This window comes from Eretmochelys imbricata, chromosome 1 (assembly GCF_965152235.1).
Source record: "Eretmochelys imbricata isolate rEreImb1 chromosome 1, rEreImb1.hap1, whole genome shotgun sequence".
Taxonomy (NCBI): Eukaryota; Metazoa; Chordata; order Testudines; family Cheloniidae; genus Eretmochelys; species Eretmochelys imbricata.
Genome location: NC_135572.1, coordinates 200,859,264 through 200,881,713, shown reverse-complemented (window position 1 = coordinate 200,881,713; position 22,450 = coordinate 200,859,264). Strand labels below are relative to the sequence as shown.

The window sequence follows — 22,450 nt, the reverse complement described above, 5'->3', positions numbered from 1 at the left end:
ACACACTTTAGGAAAGATGTGGACAAAATGGAGACGGTCTGAAGGAGACCAACAAAAATGATAAAAGGGTTAGCAAACCTGATCTATGAAGAATGGTTAAATAAACTGGACATGTTTAGTCTTGAGAAGAGAAACCTGAAGGGGTGACCTGCTAACAGTCTTCCAGTATGTTAAGAGCTGTTATAAAGAGGAAGGTGACCAGTTGTTCTCCATTGAAGGGCCTACAAGAAGTAATGGGCCTAATCTGCAGCCAGGGAGATTTAGGTTAGACAATAGGAAGAACTTTCTAACTCTAAGGGTAGTTGAGCTCTGAAATAGGCTTCCAAGCGAGTTTGTGGAATCCCATCACTGGAGGTTTTTAAGAACGTGTCGGGATGGTGGGAGCAGCATACGGCTGTGACTCGGGGAGAATTCCCCTCAAGTGCATGGTCTGTTGTGGCTCCTTTACAACCCAGACACACTGCCAGAGCCATGGCTGGAGCAGGGGCCAGTATCAGCCCCTCAGAGTTACTGTTACCACAGCATGAATCAGTGTAAAAGGTTAGGTCATTCACTACATGATCACACAGCACACACTGTATATGCAGTATTATACAAAATATGTGCCTGCATCCAAGGTTATGTGAAAAGGTAAATTTTAAAGCGGTGAAGCTTGGATTGAGATCTGAACTTTTGATTCCCGCATGTCTCCAATTAGAACCTGTTTATTAAAAGGAGAATGATGTTCGTGGATCTGCTATGCTTTCCAATAGGTGCAGGATATTTGCACTTTGTCAAGCCACCAGAAATGGGCAGGATCGATAGGCCCTGGTTTATCCAGCCTCACTGTTCTGTGTCAGCCAATCTCCTGCTAACCTTTCAATAGATGAGCTGTGATTTGTTTTTCTCCTCTCTCTTTTAAAGGCTCATTTCGAACTGTTGAAATGACACCACCAAAAGCTGGCATGTGGCTTTTAGACACCGAAGTGGGGGAATATCAGCAAGCTGGAATGCAGGCCTCCTTTATCGTTGTAGAGAAAGGTACTGAATCTGATCATGATCATTCTAAGATTCAGGATTCTAGTTCTAAAGTTCTCTTTCCCTTTCAGGGCATGGGACAGTAATGACTGAATAGCATCTGAATTGAGGAAATGGCTAGATTAAAAAGGGGGAGCTCATGGAATGATTATAGTAAACTGAATTTAAAAGAAGTGTTGTATTGCATTCAGAGCACTAACTTTACATTTGTTGATTCCCTAAAATCACCTATGAATCCTTAATTGAGGGAATTGAATGCAGAGATGATTTTGATCCTGTGGGCATACAGACCTTTCTTTTTTCTTGTTTTTCTTTCTTTTTTTTTAAACAGTGATAGAGTCCCAAATGTGCCCTACTGGGAGTTGGCACAAAGGGTGACCTCCTCAGAAAGGCCCAGCCAGCTCCTCAAACATGACTCTGAATGACCCTCCTTTTCCTGATAAGTTATGGAATGCAGCTCATCAGTAATCAAACATGTTTGTGTTCTCTCTAGAGTGCAAGTTACCAATGGGCCTAATGAATGGACTTATACTTGATTCACAGATCAGTGCTTCTCGTCACATAAGTGAGTTGAAACACATTATTTGAGAAGGTCAGACATGGTCCTCAGTACTATGACTTGGCACCAGGCAGTGCAATTGTAGATTTTCTCTGCAGCTCTGTGTTTCACGTATGCTACTGTCTTCTGGCATCATTTCAGGAATTAACAGGCTGTCAGACTTCAGAAAGCTCTCTGGTTCTGTTGGCCCAGAGTCGGAGCAGGACTGAGCAGCCCAAGGCCATGTGTACACTGCAGAGCTTGGCTGCATAGCTATGCCAGCAGAGCACCCTAGTGGAGATGCATCCTAGGCTGGCAGAAGGAGTTCTGATGCGACAGCTACACTGCCTCCCTGAACAGCATTAGCTATACCTCCGGAAGATCGGGGGGGAGGAGGTTGCCAGCATAACTATGTCAGCTAGGAGGTGTGATTCCCCCTGCCAACCTGCTTCTCACCAGCAGCTATGATGACAAAACTTAAGTGTACAGACCAGGCCCATATCACTATAGTCTTCTGACAGTGAGGCAGGCTTTTCTGCTCCTCCTGTTCTACTTGCTGGCTAATGTACAGGGCAGGGTTGTCAGGAGACATAGGTTCTATTCCTGTCTCTGCCACTGGCCTGCTGGGTGGCCTTGGACAAGTCACTTCTCCCCCCAGTGCCTCAGTTTCTCCAGCTGTAAAATGGTATTGAGAATTCATTGCTATTTTTAAGGGGAATGAGATGTAGAAGTGCAGTGTATGAATATTATAAGGGAGTAAAACGCTGCAAAATGACATTCCAAGCAATGTTGGGGTCTTTGATTTCTCACGCTTATTCCCATCCCGAAGGTGAGCTTTTGATGAAGAGTTTGGTAACATTCCATATACCCATGGGTGGGTACTATTTTCAGATGCTATTTCCTCCCTGCCATTATAAACAAATGGCTTATTTTGGAGACTTCAAACTTCCTGTGGATTTAGCCCTCTATGAGGGACGGATGCCTCTGAAGGCATTTGCTTTAGAAGTAATCAAGTCACATACATTTGAAAATTATCTGTCAGACAAGAGAAACAATTGATTTTTAACACAGTGCCCTTCACAAGGGGTTGCTTTCCACAGTGGATGTAGAACATGGCTTGACTCTGCCTCCACCGCTAGTAACCAAACGCTGTTTAGCTCTAGCTGCTGCATGTTTCAACTTGACTCCAACTCCTAATGCTGACAAAGCCAAAGGAAGTGGTATGTTAAATAAAAGGCTTTGTCAGCATTAGGAGTTGGAGTCAAGTTGAAACATGCAGCAGCTAGAGCTAAACAGCGTTTGGTTACTAGCGGTGGAGGCAGATGTTGATGCCTCTGAAGGCATTTGCTTTAGAAGTAATCAAGTCACATACATTTGTGCCACGGGAGGCAATGTTGCCTAATGGTTGGAGCATGGGACTGAGGGCTCAAGAGACCTGAGTTTTTTTTCTAGTTCTGCCACTGGTCTGCTAGGTGACGTTGGGGAAATCACTTCACTGCTCTGTGCCTCCGTTTTCCTCATCTGTAAAATGGGGATAATGATACCGATCCCTTTTATAAAGTGCTTTGAGAGCTGCTGGTGAAAAGTGCTAGATAAGAGCTAGGTATTGTTATTTTTAAAGCCACTTTTCTGACTATAATGTTTTCAAATTTACAATCAATTTTTATTTGCTGATAACATCCAATGTCTCTGAAGCTTTTGTCAGCTTTACAGCTTATCAGGTATTTGTACTGGAGTCTCTTCCTTCGGGACAAACCAAAGAAGAACTGAAATATGCACGCAGTGGCTTTCTAGTTTTCCTTGATTTTTACCTTTTATCCTTGTTCCTTTTTTCCACCTAGACAACTGGGAACCTAAATTAGCAAGATTAAACAATGCTGGAAAATATAATGCTTGGAGCACGGACATGGAGCAAGGTGAATTTCCATGGATCCAGGTATGGTTGGTATCATACATACTTGCCCACTGTAAGGTCCAGACAGGTTAACTGTTGCCTGCAGCTACACCACCACACACATGCTGGGTTTATTTTAGGTGTCGTGTGTGTTAAACAAGGTCAAACTATAACTAGACTTCCCAAAGAAGCTGCCAAGGAAAACTCAGGTGTTGCAGGAAGTGGTACTGGTGATTCAGTAGGACGCATGGTCCTCTTCAAGTGAGTGCTGAGCCACTGCCCCAGCATTGTGTCAGGGTCGTGACCTGTTGTTGGAGGGAATTGCGGGGAAGTTTGCTCTGCCACTGCCCAGGGTATAATCATACTGTAGATAAACAGTCTGTCCTTTTGCTGTCCCCTTCTCTCAATGTGTATATGTATTCAGCCCTTGCTGAGTGACCAGCTAATCCTCCAGTCTAGTCATGGGTTAGACATCTGGTTTCTACTTCAGGACACAAACTGTTACATGGCGTGTGTGTGTGGAGGGCGGGGGGCGGTTAATGAATTACAAATTGTTTTGTACTTTAAGCTCTTCCTGTTCCGATTCTAGTGGCTGTCCAGAAACCCCAGAACAAGTGGCCAGGTTCTTGGAGAAGCTCAGCAACCTGTTAGGCCCCTAAAGATTTGGCCAGATGTTCAAGAGTGGAGACTCCTGGATGCGGAGTACTTCTGAGTATCTGGTCACTTCATTTCGGTGCCTAACAGGTAGCTGAGCTGTTTTGAAAATCAGGCGCACATTGAGTATTTCCTTAGAACTGGCTGGAGCACTAGAAGATTTTGCAGAAATTGCCTGTTTGTTGTGGTATCTGCTCTCTGTAGCTTGACAGACGGTATGTCCTGCATGTCACTGCAGCTCATGCTCTTAAATGGGACATGAGTGATCCCTAGGCAGCTGCTTTACCAGGTGTGGCAAATGGGAGCCTCCCAGACGCCTTGCTTACCCAGTCAGAGCTGTGCTATCTCCTACCTAAAAGCCTATCTCCTCTAAAAATTGCCTCTTTGCTCATCTTACTGGATCAAAGAGAAACTTTCAATAAGCAGCTGCAGGTTATTATGGATTTTCAATTAAAACTGCTGCTAAGGAGGAACTTGGACAGCTCACGAGATAGATAACAGGATGTGCAGGCTTTCTCTGCGACCTCACTTGTCTGAATCCAGCCTGGTTTTGCTGGAGCCAGAAAATCACAGCAGTATGAGCCTTGATCAGAGACCTGTGTATAATGAGCTGATGTTCTCAGTCCACATCACAAACCCACCCCTTCTCCCACCAAAACTGGTGCTAACTGGCCCCCTTGCTGAGAGTCTCAGAAGAGAGACCAAGGACTGGATGGGCCGTGGAGACTGAACACCCCTCTGACCCCTGGGGATGGCACCTGCAGCTCTGGGCGGAGGCCTGTTGGTGGGCTAGCGTGGGGGAAGCTTGCACTGTCACTCCCCATGTTGGGTGGATAAAAGAAAGACTTCACTCTCCCCCAGCTATCAGCCCAACACCTTTCCTCTCTTCTTTCTTCCCCCCACTTCTCTTCTGAGGGTGCTTCTGTGCCCAGCTTGAGACACCAGATTCTAATTTTTCAGAGGTGCTGAGCTCTCATGGCCCCTGGTGGCTTCAGCTAGAGTTGGGGTGGGGGGCTCAACATCCCCCAAAAACAAGCCCTGGTTATCTCAGGCTGGATGCTCAAAACCAGAGGCTGCTTTTGAAATTATGCCTTACCCATTCTGTGCCTCACTCTCTGTACAATGGAAATAGTAACACTCCACTGCTTCACCCAGAGACGCTGCGAGGATGGATTCATTAATGTTTGTCAGGTGCCCAGATACTGTGGTGGTGGGCACCCCAAAAATGCCTACAAATAAATACATGCATCAATAAAATAGGTTAGGACACAACTCCTCATTTGGACTCTTGCGCCAGCGCTTAGACACCCCGTTACCCATCTCGGGCATGACAGTGCCATTCTGAGTGCCTAAATGCAGGCCTGGGCACCATGCCCTAGTTGCCAGAGGATGAAATCGGGTTCACGGTGCAGCTTTTCTTACAGTTTGTGTATCTTGGTCTTCTACAGGTGGACCTGCAAAGGGAAGTTCTGATCACAGGGATACAGACACAGGGAGCCAAACAGTTGATGAAGTCCTTTTATGTCAAAGAGTTCTTTATGACTTACAGCAAGGACAAACGGAAGTGGATCACCTTCATAGGAAACAGCACTGGGGGACAGAAGGTCTGCCTGCTCGTTAATCACCACAGCCTCCCCGGCTTTACGCAGCTCAGCAGAAAGTAACAGGCAGCCACCAGGGGCTTTTCTCAAGGAATAAGGGGTCAGATTTTTAAAGGTATCTAGGCGCATGAAGATGCAGATTGGAAAATCCCACTAATTCCAAAGGACCTAAAGGGCGTTTTGAAAACAACACTAGATGCCTATCTGCATCATGAGGCACCTAGATCCCTTTACTAGTCTGGCCTGGTGTGTATAACAAAGGAGAATACAGGATCGTAATAAGAGATAAGGAATCTCCCGAGCCTGGGCTTCAACCCAGCCCTGTAACCCTGGTTGTGCAGCCCCACTTCTGCACAGGCCTCACTTCTGTCTCACAGTCCTTCCCCTGAGCACATGTGCAAGGAGAGTGGGACGCTGGGCTGAACTCCTGCCCCTGTTCAGTGCAGACCAGCCCTTGCACCCTGTCACAATAGTTAGCAAAGCAATATTAGCAGTAGCTACCTAACGCATGTGCAACCCAGGTGTCCATATCGCACCTGCCCTTCCAGGGGTCTCCTAGCTATGCCCAAACATCCGTCCCCTACCTGCTGGAGCTCAACTCTGCGGCCTGGTTTCCACCTAAAAATCAAATTGCCCTAGCTACGTTGCTCAGGGCTCTGAAAAATATCACACCCTGTGCAATGTAGTTAGGTCAGCCTACGCCCCACTGTAGATGCAGAATTCTTCCATCGACCTCTTGAAGAGGAGAATTAACTACACTGATGGAAAACCCCTTCCAGTGACAAAGGAAGGGGGAACGCTCTGGCACTACAGTGGTACAGCTCCAGCACCCCGCTGCACCTGCAGCTGCAGTAGTGTAGCCATACCCACAGTACCGTGGTGTTTGAATGATAGGTGTTAATACACGTTAGGTCTTTACTGGTCTTAGTTGTCTGCCTATTAATATCCTAATAGGGGTCTGTACTGCGCCTAACACACTGGGTCCCTGATTTAGCCTCTGGATGCTATAGTAAGGCAAAGATAAGGATGATGTATTTTTAGGTTTTGCTATAATGTGAGTAGCCCCATTGAAATTGCATAAGTAAAGACTTAATCGCATGACATAGGGTTTGCAGGACCAAGCTTGCAATTGCTTTAAATTAATATCATTATCTTTTGTGAATTCTTAATTGCTTTTTTCTGTTTTACTAGTTGTTTGAAGGTAATTCAGATGCCCATGGGATAAAAGACAACCATATTGATCCACCTATCATTGCGAGGTATATCAGGGTCTATCCAACTGACTCCTACAACAGGCCTACTCTTCGGATGGAACTCCTGGGCTGCGAAGTCGAAGGTGAGCAATGAGAACTCCCGGGTACTTTGTTCACCTCTACACCTTAGAAAAATAGGTTCCACTTTTTATTTATTTATTTTTTTTAATGGACCGAGATTTTCAAAAGCAGCTCATGATTTTCGGTGCCTCACATGAGACACCTCAAAGGGCCTAATTTTCAGACTGAGCCCTGCCCGCCCTTTGAAAATTGGGTTTCTCAAGTTGGGCAACCAAACATCACAAGATGCTTCTGAAATCCCTGGCCTTAATGAATGTAGGGTGCGATTTTTAAAAGCATCTAGGTACCCAACTCCCATTCAAAGCCACTGGATGTTAGGGGTCTTTCCCCGTTCAGTGCTTTGGAAAAGCCCACCCTTAGTACTGGTGTTTGTATTTGGATTGACAGCTCTGGAGACAGCTTTTCTCTGCTTATGCACAGAACAGACAAGGCATGGTCAGATGCAGTGCCAGCTTCCTGCACGCTGCCTTATGTATGTGCCTTAACACAGACCTGGGGAAACTTCCTCCAGGAGTGGGAGCAGAGTTTACTCTTCATGTCTCATTCAGTCATAGGCCTCTCTGAGAACAAAAAAGGGGCACATTAGCGTGCTGATGGTCAGCACTACCTGAAGTGATGATGTGAGCTTGTGGCCAACAGGAACAGGACTGAGTCCGTAAACTCATTTCACACAAGCCATTGCACAGTCATTGCATGGGTGATTTGCAGTTGTGCCTGCCCTGGGCTGGATTCAAACCTGCAGCCTAGAAATGAGAGACTGTGGATCCCCTTTCCAGTTCCCTGGACAACAAGTCCCTTGTTAGTTTATTTGAATGGCAATATAAGAATACAGAGTGGGACTTTCAAAAGCACTCAGTCAGAATTGGTCTAACTCTGGGTGCTTTTCACAGTCTCACCCATAACAGGCAGACGCACAAACCTTTTATTTCACAGATCTGCTGGGCTTCGTTTTAATGATGACTGGGCAAAGAGAGCTCCACTCCCTGACTGCAAATGTATTCTCTTCTCCCACATCCTGAGCATTTAGAATTTAGATAGCACTTCACAACTTCAAAGTGCTCTACACATTTTAACTAATGAATGCTCACAACAACCCTGCATTACCTCCCTTTTAAAGATGGGGACACTGAGGCACAAGGGCGGTTACCATGACTTGAGCAAGGCCACACAGCAAGTCAGTGGCAGAGACGGGATGACAACTCAGGCGTTCCTAGCCTGTTGCTTATTCCTCTGGTCCACTGCTGCTCAAGAGATTAAATGGAGACCTACTGCTATTCTCTTAACAGGTTGCTCTCTGCCGCTGGGAATGGAAAATGGGGAGATCAGAAAAGCTCAGATTACAGCTTCTTCCTATAAGATATCCTGGTATAACGCATGGGAGCCTTCCCTCGCGCGTCTCAATCAGCAAGGGAGGTTGAATGCCTGGCAAGCAAAGGTAACAAGCAAACAGAAGAAAAAACTGCTCAGTCAAAGCTGCTGCTGTTAGCGAATGTGCTGCTGCTCTGGTGTGTGCCTGTGTCCCCTCCATGCTGTGCTCTGGCTTCTTCTTTTCAGTCCTCCTGGGAAAAGCCTGTTTAGTTCCCTTCCAGCGGGAGGTTTGGACATGCCCAGCTCCTTTAAGGGAGAGAGGTGGTGGTGTTCTTTTTTTTTAAAAAAAGAACATATACTGATTTCATAATGTGACGTGGAAAGCAATGAAACTGTGTGGAGACTGGAAGCAGGCCCAGCAGCCCTTACTCATGGGAGTGGTCTCTTTGGACTCAGTGGATGAGTAAGCGCTGAAGGTTGGTGGCCTGTGAGCCAAATTCATCTGGTGTAATCCTGTTGGCTTTACTGTTGATCGGCAGTACTGCCTAGTGACTAGAGCATTGGAGTGAGACTCAGGAGGCCTGGGTTCTATAACCAGCTCTGTCACTGGCTTGCTGGGTGACCTTGAGCAAGTCAGTTCCCTGCATGTCTCAGTTTCCCTATTTGTAAAATGGGGATGATGATGACACTTTGTAAAGCACTTTGAGATCTATTGATGAGAAGTGCTTTATAAGAGCTACGTTAATTCACCAGGGATGAATTTTTATTGCTTTTCATTCTGCATTGGCGATGGAAGTGAATGCTGGATGGAGGGTCAGCGTGTATCATCTGCAGTGATTAAACTGATGTGTGGCCAGCAGAGAATGCTGGTAGCACTTCCCTTAACTTGGTTTGCATAGGTTTGAAGTTCTGGGTGGGTGGATGTCTTCATACCACTTTAACTGTCATTGAGCAACGTTTCTTGTTGTGCTAATATTGACACAAACATACATTTGCTCACACATTACTCTTTGTATTGATTGTAGTCAAACAACAACCAGCAGTGGTTGCAGATTGATCTCCTCAAAGCGAAGAAGATAACCGCTATCACAACCCAGGGTTGCAAGTCCATGTCTGTGGAGCTGTTTGTGAAAACCTATGCCATCCTTTTCAGTGATGAAGGCACAGAATGGAAACCTTATATGGATAACACCACTTCAGTGGGAAAGGTACCATTTTAAACTCGGAGAATTCTGTCCTTTTTTCTGAATCCCGAGCACTTTGTCATACTTCTCAAGGCCCAAACAAGGGACAGCCCCAGAATGAGGGGCACAAAACATTGTTCCTGTAGTTGAATTTAAAATGCTGGCGGAGTTGTTCTTCTATTTTAGAGGACTCTCGAACTTCCCTTTTGTGGCTCTTCATTTCTGATGTAAATAATTTTCATCAATAAAAGGGAGGAGATTCTACATGTGAGTGGAATGCTGTTGAACCTGGGATGAAATCAGTGGCGTGCCTTTTAAAGAGGGACATTTCAAAGGAATGCACAGAATGTGTATGCGGAAGCCTCTGCCAAACTTCACTGCAAAATATTTTTTGCTTTAATTTTTTTAATTGAATTTAGTGCTGGTGAAAGGTCCCAGATTGACAGAGCTGAGACCTCCATACATCCACACAGCAGGTACAGCACTTACAAAATCCCCCAAGCCACCTTGACGGAAGTGCTTCAATCCCAACCTGCAGGGACCACATCTAGGGATAAGAGAGGGAAGATTTGTCAGTCCCCAGCCAACACAGGGGCCAGTTAGCACCAATTGTGGTGATAGTTTTTGTGATATAGACAGAAACAGAAACCACAGTTTGGATTTGACTGGATTTGAACCAGTGACCTAGAGGAGGAAGGCTGTATATACACCACTGGTGTGATCCAGTCCATCTCCCGGTTCCCGAACGCAGCAACTCTGAAGTATTTAGATACCTTACAAATGCATCCGCTTTTTTTAATATTATTTTCCCAAACTAATTCCTTGTTTTGTTTACTTTCAGGTATTTAGGGGGAATGAGAACAGCAGCGGACAGGTGAAGCATTTCTTAAATCCACCCATATTTTCCAGGTTCATCCGCATTGTTCCTAAAACCTGGAATCGAAGCATTGCTCTCCGGGTAGAACTCTTTGGCTGTGATCCTTCCTAAATGCTGGACACACAGAGTACACACGAACGGCCAAGTCTGGGAGCCTGACACTTTTCAGCAATCACTGTGCAGAACTACATTTTTTAAACTCTTAGAGTAGTCAGATTTAGTCCTTCTGAAGTGCCTTTCCTCCAAGGATCTTAGTGTTTTGCCAGCGTGAATTAAAAGAGAGATTTCATTGGCAGATATTTCATTCATATAAATGTACATTAAGGATAGAACTGCACAGCAGCTGGGAAGGAGCTTCCGAGAGCGGGTGGGTAGACACGTGCTTGCTTCACTTGAGCTTGCGTGCTCGAGCAGTGGCATGGGCAGCAGCTCAGGCTGGCCAACCGCGTATGGACGCAGAGGCCAGGTGGGATTGTTCTCAGGTGGCTAGCCCGTGCCGCCATGGCCGTACTGCTATTTTTAGCACCCAAGCTTGAGCAGAGCTAACACGTGTCTCTTTACCTGCACCGTCCGAGCTGCAGTGTAGACCCACCCTTAAAAAGAGAAAGTAACAAACATCAAATCCACAAAGCATGCAAGATTGACATGCCCCTTTCCATGGGAATCTGGGCACCCAAACACATTCCCTCCATTTCTCTACCACTGTCATCTTCCCCCAGTCACACACGTTCTCCTTTTGTCCTGGTCCTGACCTAATTTTACACTAAATCTCCTGAGGGCAGGGACCTTGGGCTTAATCCTGAGCCCAGATTTGCTCTCTCTGTAGCCCCCTCACTGCTGAAAGCTATCAGATGTCCCTCCCTAGGCATTCCCCTTGAAGGGGGAGTCCCCAGTGCACATAAAACCACTGTCTATACCACTATCCAGTAGCCATTGGTGTTGGGGCTGGGAAGCGGGTGTGATGCTGCACTCCAGCTATTCCTGGCTGGTAGGTGGTCCCTTGGAGGGTCATAGCCAGTCAGTGTAGACAAGAGAAGCCTCCACTCTGCTCTGATCTCTGCTGGGGCTGACATAGAAGTGGCCTCAAGATCAAGGATCTGCAACCCCTTCTCTGAGAATCTAGGGCCCTCATCTTTATATTTGCTTTTTTAAACACCACGCATGCCTCTGACTCTATATATCCTAAATAACCATTAATCTTCTCAGCACCCCTGGGTGGGGATCAACAGTATCCTTATAGGTGGCAGGAAAGAAGCACAGAGAGAGACAGTGATTTGCCCAAGATCATGGCAGGTCAGTGGTAGAACCAGAAACAGGATTCGTGGCTTCCAGTCCCATGCTCTAACCACTAGAAGCTAGGCAATGCTGTTTTGTTATCCCTACTGGAAGAAACAAGCCTTCTTGGCTGTTGATGGGAAATGTGATGGCAATAAAATAGGATTCGATAACACTACGGTAAAGACACCTACACCTTGTCTATGCTACAGCATTTGCCAACATTATTGCTGGTGGCACTGCTGTGGTGCAGAAAACATTTATAGATTTTCTCTGGATGGATGCGCTCAGTGAGAATATATTTGCTATCCCTGAATATATCTTTTTAGCAGAGTTTTAGCTAAGCTTTTAGTACTGTCCTAGGCTCCAGTCTTGTCAGCAGAGGACTCCCTCTGCTCACCTGGGTCCTTCATGGCCTGGGGCAGAATATCATCAAGAACCCAGGGCCATGTTTTGGTCTCTAACCTTATAAAGTATTGTCTCAAGCTGTTTCAAGAGAATTAGAGTTCTTATATCAAAAAATGTATGTGTTTCCAAGTAAAGATGTATAAAAAAGTGAAATAAAATTTTAAAACCTCAATCAATATTTTTTTCACATTTTATTCTGCCTTTTTAAAATATTTCATACTGTCACTGTTTTCCACTTGAAAGTACAGCTGAATTTCTGGAGTGAAGAACAAAATGTTAACGTTTCTGATTTTCCATATTTTGAAAGGCAACTTTGTCAGCTTGACAAAACCATCACCAAAAATGAAATGTTTGCAACAGAAAATGGCCTGGAGCAAAATCACCAAACGGTTCATGTGAAAGTTTTCAGGTTGATTGCAGCTAAAATTTCCTAAGTACTGAGATCCTTTCATACTGTGAAACAGTTTTAATAACTGCATATTTCTAAGTGATCAGTTGTTACAACCGTATAAGCCGTTATAAAGTGTTTTATGTTCAACCCAGCCCTGACTTCCCAGACACAAATATTTTTGTTTAAACAAACAAAAGTTCTGGAGTGAAGTCCTAGCTCCAGTGACATCATTGGCAAACTCTGACTTCAGTAGGGCCAGGACATCACCCTACGTGTCTCAAACCATTCCCAAGAAAAGAGGTAGATTTTGCAGGCATGTCCTGAGGATTAACAGATCTAAATTCATGTGGGAAATGGGGAAAATCGGTTCCAGAGCCGAGGGATCTTTGCCTCCCTGTCAGTAACCTCTTTCCATGGAAATCTGGAGGGTGCTCCACTTCTGTTGTCTGTTGATAAGTCAGAGCACCCATGTTACATGCTCTTGTCATGAAAATACTTCATAATTGAGCAGCTATGCTTTATACCAGCTCCAGATTCAGGGTGATCACCTATTGTCACATTTTGTAGAGCCCAAGGTGATGATGGCATGGATCACTGTGTAGCAAGGGCCACACTTTATTGCCAGACACTGGTGGGGGGAAATAGCACTTCTGGCCACACAGCTTCTACCTGAGTATCCAGAAGTGGCCTTAGATTTAACAAGGCTGCTACATGATGAACCTGTCTCAAGAACATAAGAACGGCCATACTGGGTCAGACTAAAGGTCCATCTAGCCCAGTATCCTGTCTTCCGCCAGTGCCAGGTGCCCAGAGGGAATGAACAGAACAGGTAATCATCAAATGATCCATCCCCTGTCGCTCATTCCCAGCTTCTGGCAACCAGAGGCTAGGGACACCATTCCTGCCCATCCTGGCTAATAGCCATTGATGGACCTATCTTCCATGAACTTATCTATTTCTCTTTTGAACCCTCTTATGGTCTTGGGCTTCACAACATCCTCTGGCAAAGAGTTCCACAGGTTGACTGTGTGTTGTGTGAAGAAATATTATTTAACTGTTTGGGGGATCGTGTGTTTGCTGAGCCAAGAGGCCTGCTTGGCAAGGCTAAGAGCGTCTTAACAAAGCTGTGATCCCTAAGCCTTTTAGCACCCATCAACCCTTAACCAGGGGGCGGGGTTACTCAGGGAGACCAGGGTTTTAAAAAGCCCGCTTCTAAGTGATTAGAGGAGCTAGCGAGTATCCCGTCTTCTGATAGTGGCCAATGCCACGCACCCCAGAGGGAATGAATGGAACAGGTAATCATCAAGTGATCCATCCCCTGTCACCCATTCCCAGCTTCTGGAAAACAGAGGCTAGGGACACCATCCCTGCCCATCCTGCCTCATAGCCACTGATGGACCTACCCTCCATGAACTTCTCTCTTTCTCTTTTGAACCCTCTTATGGTCTTGGCCTTCACAACATCCTCTAGCAAAGAGTTCCATAGGTTGACTGTGCATTGTGTGAAGAAATACTTCCTTTTGTTTGCTTTAAACCTGTTGCCTATTTAATTTGGTGACCCCTAATTCTTGTGTTATGAGTAGTGAATAACATTTCCTTATTTACTTTTTCCACACCAGTCATGATTTTATAGACCTCTATCATATTCCCTCTTAGTCACCTCTTTTCCAAGCTGAAAAGTCCCAGTCTTATTAATCTCTCCTCATACAGAAGCCATTCCATACCCCTAATCATTTTTGTTGCCCTTTTCTGAACCTTTTCCAATTCCAATACATCTTTTTAGAGAGGGGCGACCAGATCTGCACGCAATATTCAAAACATGGGCGTATGTACCATGAATTTATATAGATGCAATATGATATGTTCTGTCTTGTCTATCCCTTTCTTAATGATTCTTAACATATGTCAAGGTGCTGGTGGAGTGGCATGGGGAAGTTTTGGCAGCCCCTGCAGTTCTGTGCTCCTAACAATATGTTTTAACCTAAGTGGTCCAGGGTGGCAACGGAGCCCCACATAAAATGTGGGGGTACTGCAGCACCCCCCGCACCCAGAGCTGGCGGTGGGGCCAAAGGGGCAGTTGCCTTGGGGCCTGGCGAATTTAGAAGGGCTCGAGGCTCCCAGCTGCCACTACCAAGGTGGGGGCCCCAAAAATGAAGCTGCGCACAGGGCCCCACCAACTCTAAATCCGCCAATGTTTGTTTAGGTGCAAGACTACACTGGTTAGAAAGCAACCTGGCTCTGAGAGAAGTAAAAGCAGCAGCAAATTTTATATATAAATTATATTAGTTGCTATCAACTTCCCCTTTTTTCCATTTGTTCTAATGAAAAATGGGAAAAAGGAGAAGTTAATAGAAATTAACATAAATCATAAGATAGTAACAGTAGAAACTTAAGAAAAGAAGCAAAAGGACACAAAGAGAAATTTTCTTGTCCTTATTTCTGCTTGCCATAGAAATTTTTAAATACCTTAGGAACAAAAGGAATCCTACAATGGTAACTGGTCCATTACTAGAGGAAATAGTGGAATTGTCAATAATAACACAGAAAAGGCAGATGTGTGTTTGATAAATATTTCTGTTCTATGTTTGGAGGAAAAAGCAAGACAGTAGTTTCATCTCATATGATTATGATGAAATACTTTCCATTCCAACAGTAACTAAGGAGGATGTTAAACAACAGCTACTAAAGTTAGACATTTTTAAATCAGCAGGTCTGGATAATTTTCATCCAAGAGTCTTCAGAGCTGGCTGGGGGGCTCTCTGGCCCCTGCTATTGATTTTGAATAAGTCTTGGAATACTGGGGAAGTTCCAGAAGACTGGAAGAAAATTAATGTTATGCCAGTACTTAAAAAAAAAAAAATGGGAGGACCAAGTTATTATAGGCCTGTCCGTCTGAGGTGGATCCCGAGCAAAATAATAGAACGGCTGATGTGGGACTTGACTTAATGAGGGATAATGTAATTAATGACAATCAACATGGGTTTATAGGGTGACAAAATCTGTTTTCTAACTGGATATCTTTTTGGATGAGATTACAAGTTTAGCTAAAATAGTGTCAATGTAACATACTTAGACTTCTGTAGGGCACTTGACATGGTATTTTAATTTGTCAAGAAATTAGAATGACACAAAATGAACATGCCACACATTACATGGATAAAAACATAGCTAACTGATACATTTACAATTTCATTTTGAGAGTTGAGGAATCATCATCCAGTGGGTGTGTTTCTGGTGGAATCCCACAGCGATCGATTCTTCTATGTTGTTTAACATTTTTGTCAATGACCTGGAAGAAACTATGCAGGGAACAAAAATTTGATAAGAGTATTCTTCAGTCTAACAGACAAAGGTATAACAAATGCTACAGGTACCTACACGGAGAAGAGATTTCTGAACATAGACTGCTCTTTAATCTACCAGAAAAAAGGCATTACAAAATCCAATGGCTGGAAGTTGAAGCTAGACATTTTTAGACTGAAAACAAGATGCACATTTTAAGTGAAGGTAATTAACCATAGGAACAATTTACTAGAGATGTGGTGGATTCTCTGTCACTGGAAATCTTTAAATCAGGATTGCATGTTTTTCTAAAAGATGTGCTCTCATTCAATCACAGTTATTAGACTTGAAGCAGGAGTTAATTCAGGCAAGTCCTATGGCCTGTGTCTGAAAAGGCAGTCAGACTGGATAATGATAATGGTGCCTTCTGACTTTAAAATCTATGCATCTGTGAGAGCCAGAGACTAGAACAGTACAGCATGGACAAGTGCCCTGTAAATGTATCCCAGAGCTAGAGTTGGGGGTTGGTTACATCCAAAATTAATTGGGTGAAATTGCCAACATGTTTTTGGTTCAAAGTGTTTTAAATTGAACCTAGTTTTCTTTGTTTTTACTTTTTGTGATTTTTGTTTGTTTGTTTGTTTGTTTAAATTTTTAGTAGAGACACTGTCAAAAAGATCACTGGAACTTTGCATTTCCCAAAAACCTAAATCAACTATTTTTCTTTTACCAAAAAAACCTGACATTGGGAGAAAACCAAAAAAAGTCAATAACCATTTTGATAATGCTTCTGATTTGTTTTTTATGTGTAAAAAAAATCAACCAAAAATATCCAAAAAGGCATGAAAATGTTGATGTCAAATTTGAACAATGTCGACAAGAAAATCATTTTAGAGACTCTTTTTTTTTTTACAAGAAAATGTTCAAAAAATTTCAGCCAGCTCTACTCAAAGCTGAGCTAGAGGGACTCTCACTCTGGACAAAAGAGGAGTCAAGTCTCCCTGGCTCCTTTGGGTTTGGCATTTTGCCTGCTAATAAGGGGAGCATTTAAAGTCAATTATCTGATTATGTGGAGGCTTCTCAACTAGGAGCTCCGGGATTCTCACAGGCCCCCAGAGAGCTGTCCTGAGGTAGCAGCTGTCAGTTCTTGCTAACCTGGACTGGATTTGAACTGGTACAAGTTTCTGGAGCCTGTCAGTCCCCAGGCCCTGAATTATTTCTTGCTCTTTATCACCCAGCATGCCAGGTTTTCAGGATGCAGGATCCTTCCCCCTCAAAATTGGAATAATCCCTGAAATCCAAGGATATGTGACAGGTTTCAGAGTAGCAGCCGTGTTAGTCTGTATTTGCAAAAAGAACAGGAGGACTTGTGGCACCTTAGAGACTAACCAATTTATCTGAGCATGAGCTTTCGTGAGCTACAGCTCACTTCATCGGATATGTGGCATCTCTAGCCAGGTCCCTGCCCCCAGTGCCAGCACTGCCCCTATGCTTCATCACCCTGCAACTCAGCCACATAAACAGTTTTTATTTGGGCCGCTGCCCCTAATACCCTACTGCCCTAGTAGGCAACGACCCAGCCAACCAACTCTGCCTTATGTGGTTGAGGCTGCTTGTCCTCTGTGCTTGGCACACAGCAGGGAAGATGTGGGGGAGGGAGGGAAAGGCAGCCTGAGCAGCTGTTTATCTCCCCTCTGATTCCTGTCAGCAGCCGGAGGAGGTGAAGAGCAATGACCTGGGTGTCACTAACACCACCCCCCCTTCTTGCATCACGAACCACAGTGAAAGCATTTCCCCAGCAGTAGCAGCAAAAGCAGCAGCCACTGCCTCATGTGGCTCCCAGTGTGACATCAGCAGGAGCTTGCACCATGGGGCTCTCCTGCACGCACCTCCTTCTCTTGATGCTGCTTGGTTTGTGGTGGCCAGGTTTGGCGTGGCATCGGGTGGGAGCAGCTCGGGTCCGGGAGCATTACATAGCCGCAGAGACCACCAGCTGGAGCTACAGACCCCAGTCCAAAGAACAGTCCAGGTAAGAGTAGGAAGATGTGGAGGCAACCAGCTCCCTCCTGGGCTGAAAGGGACTTGAGTCTCCTGAGGAGTTTGTGCAGAGCTGGGCTTAGGGCCTGATCCAGCCTATGGAAGTCAATAAGAGTCTTTGCATTGATTCCCGTTGGATGAAGCCCTTAATTCAGTTCAATGCTATCAGCTGTTTTATTCACACCATGTGATTTTTTTTGGAGCCGTTATTATTGATGCCATTTTGACAAAGGCAAACTTGGACTCAGTCCCATGTCCTCTGTGCCCCCCAAACTGTCACTGGGGTCAATCCTACATTGAGAATTTTTGCATGAGTCTCGGGAGATTCTGCAGCTAGGTGAAAACATCAGAATCTCAGTTTTCATTTCAACAGTAAAAAAAAGTTTCTGGCCCTCACAGTTGTGTAAAAAAGCTCAAAAGCCACAAGGCAAATAAAAAAACTCTCAACATTATTATCTGTTTAAAATCTCATCATTTGGGGGGAAATTTGAAGTTCTTTTTATTTGCTTTTTGGTCACACGTCACATTTTCCAAGTTTTCTCTGCAACCACTAAAAATGTACTGTTTTGGGGGGGTTAATTATTTTTTATTTTTTTAAAAAACTGAGATTCTCATGCAAACTTTTGATTCAAGTGACTGGGGCTTTAAGAAAAAACATCAAATGTCGCAGAACTAACCAAAAAAATCACCAGAGTTGGCAAAATTACATCTATTTTTAAATAAGAAAAGATCCTTACAAAAAGCACCATAGATTTTTAAAAATGTAAATGAATAATCTAGTTTATTTTCTTTATGGTTGCTTACTAAGTACATTTCTTCAGCTGAGGTGATGAATACACAACAGTCAGTTTCACCATGTTCATGCTTTCTGCTCAGTTTCACTTTCAGGTTCCCATGGCAACACTGACAAATTTTTTGGGATTAGTATTTTTTTTTGTGGTTAAAACCCCCCCCAATAAGTACCAAAAGGTAAATGACTTACAGCTGATATACGCTGCTGAATACTGCAGGCTTCATGGGATCTCCAACAGAATTATGCAATTTTACAACTCTTCAAAGCTGCAAGAACAGACCATACAAAACCAGACAGTACTATATAGGTGTAACACAGTAGGGTAGAGGTTACAGTAATAATATAAAGAACAGGAGTACTTGTGGCACCTTAGAGACTAACAAATTTCATGGGCTTATGCTCTAATAAATTGGTTAGTCTCTAAGGTGCCACAAGTCGTCCTGTTCTTTTTTGCGGATACAGCCTAACACGGCTGCTACTCTGAAACCAGTAATAATATAGGAGACCTACATGAATAGGGAGAGGAGGGAAGGACCCAGGAGGGAAAAGGTGGAGGGGTTAGGTGGCATGGAAGTCGGACATTCTTTGATCCGTTTGAATGTTTTTTATTCAAGTGTGTCTCGAAAGGGGGCCCAAAACTTCTCTGAATGCATTTAATTGATCTCTAAAGTGATTACCTATTCTTTTATTGGCTGCTAACTCAGAAAGAAGTTGGTCCAGTAAAAGATGTTACCTCACCACCTTGTCTTGCTCATATCCTGGGACCAACACAGCTACACCAACACTAAAAACAACTCAGGTCTCAATAGGACTGCTCTATTTTGGGCAATTTTTTACAAACAAAATCTCATGGTTTTGAACATTTGAGGCTGGCAGTGCTGTATATGATATGACCAGGTGTAATTTTTCAGTGCACCCTGCCCTCCAAACATACACCGTTTGGGCTTGCCTTCATACGTCCATGACGTTTCCAAGCTGCTCTTTGGTTTCTTTTGTGCTACGTGTATGTCTCCCACTCATCGCTGTGTATAGAAACCAAGCTGGCTAGAGGTTTGGCTCTGTTTACGCACACTGGCTGGTCAAAGATTATTTCTGGCTGTACGTTATTGCTAATCCTGGCAGAAACGTTTCAGATTTTTGAAATTTCAATTCAAGATTTTCATGAAAAAATGTCAGGTTTTTCTAATGATTCTCTTCCTTTTGTCATAACTTCCTTCTTCCTACGCCCCAGGGTCGGTCAGGCAAGTTCCATCAAACATCATAACATGAGGTCACATATCACCTTTGTGAGGACAAACTCTTGCAGGGAAAAACTCAGCAGTGAGCTCTATAGAGCAGAGCCTTCTCTTGCTGAAGTCAATGACAAAATCCCTGTTAACTCATAGGGTCCCCAGTTCTGCTCCCCATGGAGTAGACACCTATGGCGTTTCTGCCCGATTCTTTCCTTGCGGGAGAGTGATTTAGGGTAATCCACAGCCTTGCAAGGCAGCAGATCTGCTCTGAACTCAGAGGCTGGATCCTGAGCCATCACCATGGGCTGACCTCCCCTTCATCCACCTGCCCTGTCTCCCTGTCTGTGTACTGTCATCAACTTCCCCCTACGAAGCCTGTGCCTTACATTCCTGAAAGGAAGGTAGGAGACTTTGAGAGGGAGTTGTTGCTGAACGCCCCCTGCAGTAGTTACCAAGAAATCTACCAATCAGCTAGGGATGCATGACACAAAATGTAGCGGCTCTGCCCCTCCAACCTTCATTTCAGCTCAACACCCATCATCCAAGAGCCATGTGCGCTCTTCCTCTTGCCCGCTTGGGTTCCTTCTACAGCACAGGGCATGGGATCCATTTGTGCGTATACTTTTATGCATCAAAAGGTAAAGACAGTTGCCACATTTCCCAAGAAGCAATTTCCTGAATGGCTTTGATCCCTGGGCTGCCTTATAAGAGGCCAGTTTGCTCTTTCAAAGGGGAATGAATCACATTTTCTTTTTTACCTAAAAGTCACAGCAGTTACAGATAATTGCCACACTGAATGATTGTGCTGAGATCATTGCAGGTGATGTTGAAAATGAAGCACAGGGATGGGGGATCCAGGTTCTGCTCCCATCTCTACAGTACACTTCCTTTGTGACCTTGGCCAGGTCACTTCAGCCCTCTGGATTCCTATTCCCCCAACTGTGAAATAAGGAAACTAATACCAACCTCACAGTAGAGCCGAAAGGAGCCACAGCATAGCAAAAGGTGGTTTGTTACGTTATTAAACTCTATCACAATAGTGTCCAGAAGCCCCACCTGCGACTGGGGCTCCATTGTGCTAAGTGCTGAATGAACATGTACTAAGAGACTCCCTGTCCCCAAGAGCTTACACTCTAAATGGACACAATGGGAGGGGAAACAAATGAAATGATTTACCCAAGTGACAGAGCCAAGAATCGAAGCCAGGTCTCCAGTGGCCCGGTCTCCTGCCCACTCCACTGGACCACACTGAATAGCTAAGGAGCTTTACCTTTAATTTATTTTTTTTAATACTTCCTATTGCAGATTAGAAAATTCAGAGCCTGTGTTTAAGAAAATTGCCTATAGAGAGTATGAAGCAGATTTTAAGAAAGCAAAACCAACAGATACTTTCTCAGGTAAGCAGAAAATAACTTTCAAAGCCAATGTCTTCCATGGGCAGGAAAACGTACCTGTATTTGTATACTCACGGCTAGCATATACTGCAAGCCAAGCAAATATATAGAGAATTTAGGTGGCTCTTCTCTATAGCCCAGGAGCCAAAAGCCCAATCCCTTAAAAATGTTGGCCTCTGTTGTCAGTATTGATTAAACTGAAGAGGGTTCAAAGAAGAGCCACAAGAATGACTACAGGGTTAGACAACATGCTGTATAGTGACTGAGTTCTCAGAGTCTATCTATTTAGCGTAACAAAGAGAAGGCTAAGGGGTGACTTGATTACAGTTTATAAGTATCTACGTGGGGTGCAAATATTTAATAATGGGCTCTTCAATCTAGCAGAGAAAGGTATAACAGGATCCAGTGGCTGGAAGTTGCAGCTAGACAAATTCAGACTAGAAATCAGGTGTAAATTTTTGACAGTGAGAGTAAGCAACCATTGGAACAATTTACCAAGGGTTGTGCTGGATTCTCCATCACTGGCTATTTTTAAATCAAGATTCAGAGCTTTTCTAAAAGATCTGCTCTAGGAATTGTTCTGGAGACGTTCTATGGCCTCTTATACAAGAGGTCAGCCTGGATCAGAGGTTCTCAAACTGTGGCTTGGGACCACAAAGTGGGTCATGACAATGTTCCCTCTAATTTTTGACAGGCCATGTGTGTGCAAAAAATCACTTCTGTGCAAATTTTTGTGCATGCCGTGTTTCGCCATGTGCAGAGGGTTTAGGATCTGTGTTCGCGCGCACATGCGCACAGCTTAGAGGGAAAAATGATCATGACTCCATTTTAATGGAGTCGTCATGGGCTGTCATTAGCCTTGCTGGGGCCCAGGACCGAAGCCCAAGGGCTTCAGTCCTGAGTGTGTGGGAGGCCCTCAGGTAACAGGCCCCCCCACCTCGGGCTGAAGCTCTTGGGATTCAGCTTTGGCCTCCCCACCAAGAGCAGTGGGGGTCTGGCTTTGCACTCCCCCAACCTCGCCCTGCACGGGGCAGCCGGATTCAGGTGGGCTCAGACTCCGGTCCCCGCTCCTGGGGTCATGTAGCAATTTTTGTTGTCAGAAGGTGGTTTCAGTGCAATGAAGTTTGAGGACCCCTGGACTAGCTGATGACAATGGTTCCTCCTGGCCTTGGAATTTATGAATCAAAAGTGACTAGTAATTGGAGTTCCCATTTTTGGGTCACTGATTTTGA

At 44.5% G+C, this 22,450-nt stretch overlaps 2 protein-coding genes across 2 annotated transcripts in view; both read left to right on the top strand.

Moving 5' to 3' along the window:
• The window catches only part of LOC144267734 (coagulation factor V-like), a 63,383-nt gene extending 51,121 nt beyond the window's left edge, over nucleotides 1–12,262 (top strand). The window contains exons 18-25 of the mRNA XM_077821978.1: nucleotides 904–1,020; nucleotides 1,511–1,582; nucleotides 3,397–3,491; nucleotides 5,552–5,707; nucleotides 6,896–7,040; nucleotides 8,325–8,473; nucleotides 9,372–9,554; nucleotides 10,372–12,262. Of these exons, the coding sequence (XP_077678104.1) occupies nucleotides 904–1,020; nucleotides 1,511–1,582; nucleotides 3,397–3,491; nucleotides 5,552–5,707; nucleotides 6,896–7,040; nucleotides 8,325–8,473; nucleotides 9,372–9,554; nucleotides 10,372–10,518 (1,064 nt within the window). The 3' untranslated portion in view covers nucleotides 10,519–12,262. The remainder of the gene's footprint in view (nucleotides 1–903; nucleotides 1,021–1,510; nucleotides 1,583–3,396; nucleotides 3,492–5,551; nucleotides 5,708–6,895; nucleotides 7,041–8,324; nucleotides 8,474–9,371; nucleotides 9,555–10,371) is intronic.
• Nucleotides 12,263–17,630: 5,368 nt separating this feature from the next.
• Nucleotides 17,631–22,450, top strand: part of F5 (coagulation factor V) — a 67,251-nt gene continuing 62,431 nt past the window's right edge. The window contains exons 1-2 of the mRNA XM_077821967.1: nucleotides 17,631–17,791; nucleotides 21,130–21,221. Coding sequence (XP_077678093.1) covers nucleotides 17,631–17,791; nucleotides 21,130–21,221 — 253 coding nt within the window. The remainder of the gene's footprint in view (nucleotides 17,792–21,129; nucleotides 21,222–22,450) is intronic.